This window comes from Austrofundulus limnaeus, unplaced genomic scaffold (assembly GCF_001266775.1).
Source record: "Austrofundulus limnaeus strain Quisiro unplaced genomic scaffold, Austrofundulus_limnaeus-1.0 Scaffold292, whole genome shotgun sequence".
NCBI lineage: Eukaryota > Metazoa > Chordata > Actinopteri > Cyprinodontiformes > Rivulidae > Austrofundulus > Austrofundulus limnaeus.
Genome location: NW_013952694.1, coordinates 565,053 through 567,726, shown reverse-complemented (window position 1 = coordinate 567,726; position 2,674 = coordinate 565,053). Strand labels below are relative to the sequence as shown.

The following is a 2,674-nucleotide window of genomic DNA, read 5'->3' as shown; positions in this document are numbered from 1 at the left end:
AAACTAAACAGCCTACAGTATTTTTACAGTCTTTATTTTACAGTTAAAATATATGTTTATCAAATAAAGTCTAATGTTACAACTAATCAGGAATCCCTTTAATAATATTCTTGTTAACTAGTTTTCTTAAGTTATTACATTAATCATAATAATATATTAATATGTAGCAAATTTCCATCTATTTTTAACAAAGCTGAAAGCTAGAGCCTTTAAATTCAGCCACTTTGTTTCAGTCTTCTCTGTCGACAAAGGGCCCGGCCTACGTAGACCAGGTCCTATGAAGGACGCAGTCCCTTAATTTGGACACAGACATTATTGTCCCCTGCAGTTCTCACCAAGTCCTGTAGTTCTCTGAGTTGTTTCCCACTCAAGCCTCCCAGCCCCAGGTCTTCCTCCTCCTCATCCTGGTTGGCAGCAGCACCTCCTGCGCTCGGACCCAGCTTTATAAAAAACTCCTCGCTCTGATCCAGCAGCAGCCCGTGCAACATCCAAGCTGCTAGCTGCTTGTACATCACACCATGACACACAGCCAGAATCCTGCAGAACACATGAGGGAAACACACAAATCAGTCTGGTGTTTTATGCATCTCAGTGTTATACAGTTTATTACATGAGCTCATTAATATAAAGTCCATTTTTTACAGCAGCTTTTAAATACAAAAAGCTTTAAAAGCTAAAATAACCATTAATTCTTCATGACCTATTAATAATTAATCAAGAATGATCAGAAAAGAAGCAAACTATTAGACTGCTGAAGTCATGTTGTGTCATGCACAAAAACATGAACATGTCTCCATTAAAATGTCTCAGTCCACAAAAATAAAAGACTTACTTTTCTAAAGCCATGCGTACAGGAGGGAGTCCCACACAGCTGTGTTTATACAGCGTCTCCAGGATCTGACAGCCATGGATCTGAAGCAGCACAGCAGCTCTTTTACCTTTCTATTACATAACTTTTTAATCTAAGAATGGCAAAAGCATACAAACTGCTAAGATTACAAGTTATTTTAAATGGTGAAATTAGATGAGAGTTTTCAGTCAATGAGATTACATTATGACCTTGTTTTATTTTATTTTATTTATTTACTGTTATTTTACCAGGCAAATCCCATTGAGATCTCAGATCTCTTTTTCAAGGGCGGCCTGGGCCTGAAGGCAACCTATTGTACATGTTTTTGTGTTGTGGGGGATATGTTAAATATATTAAATAATACAGTATGTATATCACTGCCTGTTTGTTTATTTTGATGAAGTCAGGTCAGCACTAGGAGTGTACGTACGCATGGTGGTGGGTCAGTATTCTGTACTCAACTTTTAAAATGAGAATCAGAATATCTTTATTGTGTAACAAGTACAACAGAATGAGGTGTTTCTGTCTGGGTTCAGGATATGAGGAGGACAATAAAAGAAAGTATTTACAAGTTTCAACAAAGTAAAGGTCTTACAGCACAACACACTATTAAACATTTAAGGAGTTACTCTCAAAGACGAACAGCCGGGTACTTTGTCACGTGACCATGTTGTAGATGAAGGCTGACATATTGGTTTGGGGGGAATAGGATGAGTTCCTCCATGTGGAAAATAGGAAAAATGGTGAAAATTTGCTGTAGGACTGCACTTCCCACGTAAAAAAAAATATCCAGAGATAAACTATTTATTTTTTCTAACTGCAAGAGTGAGGGGAGAGAAATAAGACGTATTGTCGTTCTCTCTGCAGACCTCCATGCTTCTCCTTGTTTAAAAAGAATTGCCTCATTGTTTTGATTCAAAACACTAAAACTGGCTAAAATGAAGAGTAAACACTCAAAACTACAAACTAACTATAAAATCCAAACATGTTAAAATCACAGATCTAATTAATAAAGTCCTGCTCTCATTGCCGCCATCAAATTTTGCCTCTTTTTATTTTCTTCTTCCTGTAAATTTTTTTCAGATAACTTTGAGCCTCAGTCAAAAAGGAGGTCTGAGGGGTTATATTTTTCAGTTTAAGAGAAAGATGAGACTGWCGATGGACAGTGGTGTTTTTTCCATGAGATTACGTGTTTCCTTGTCCCTTCAGCTGCAACGCGCTTCAAAATAGAACGTTCATTTTCAGAAAAAAAATAGTAAGATAYRCTATTTATGGTAAYTCTGGTTTCCTTCTCTTGACCTATCGACACAATTTAAAAACTGCTGTATAGTTTGAAGTCTCTACTTTTGACACAGTTTGTAACRGRGTCTCACAATGAGTTTTCCCCATACAAAAATGGAGGCWGAAATCACGTGACTGAATGACATCACGCCGACTTCRAGAATTGCACATGAATATTGCACACTGCTATTACACAGTCCACACTCTGTGGTGTTTTGTTGAATTTAGTGTCCTCAGTGCTGGGAGGTAAAAGCTGGTTTTTAGTCTGTTTGTCTTGGTTTTAACGCTCCTACACCTCCTGCCTGTTGGCAGCAGCTGGAACACGATGTGATCTGAGTCATCGAAAAGGTTTGATTCCCTGACACAGCAAGAGCTGTGAAGTTCTTCAAGTTGGAGTACATAGAGGGAGCTTCTTGTTGTGGGGGCAGAGTTTGTCCAAAAACATGATTGACAGAGGTCTTGATGTGGGCGGAGTTTGTCCTGAATGTGATTGGTGAAGTTGGTGTGTGGGCGGAGTTTGGAAAAGCCATGATTGGTTGGATT

The 2,674-nt window shown here is 38.3% G+C and overlaps 1 protein-coding gene across 1 annotated transcript in view; it reads right to left on the bottom strand.

The window, feature by feature from the left end:
- Positions 1 to 2,674, bottom strand: part of tubgcp4 (tubulin gamma complex component 4) — a 21,627-nt gene that overhangs the window by 10,086 nt on the left and 8,867 nt on the right. The window contains exons 6-7 of the mRNA XM_014021411.1: positions 833 to 912; positions 336 to 537 (exon numbers count right to left, since the gene is read on the bottom strand). Coding sequence (XP_013876865.1) covers positions 336 to 537; positions 833 to 912 — 282 coding nt within the window. The remainder of the gene's footprint in view (positions 1 to 335; positions 538 to 832; positions 913 to 2,674) is intronic.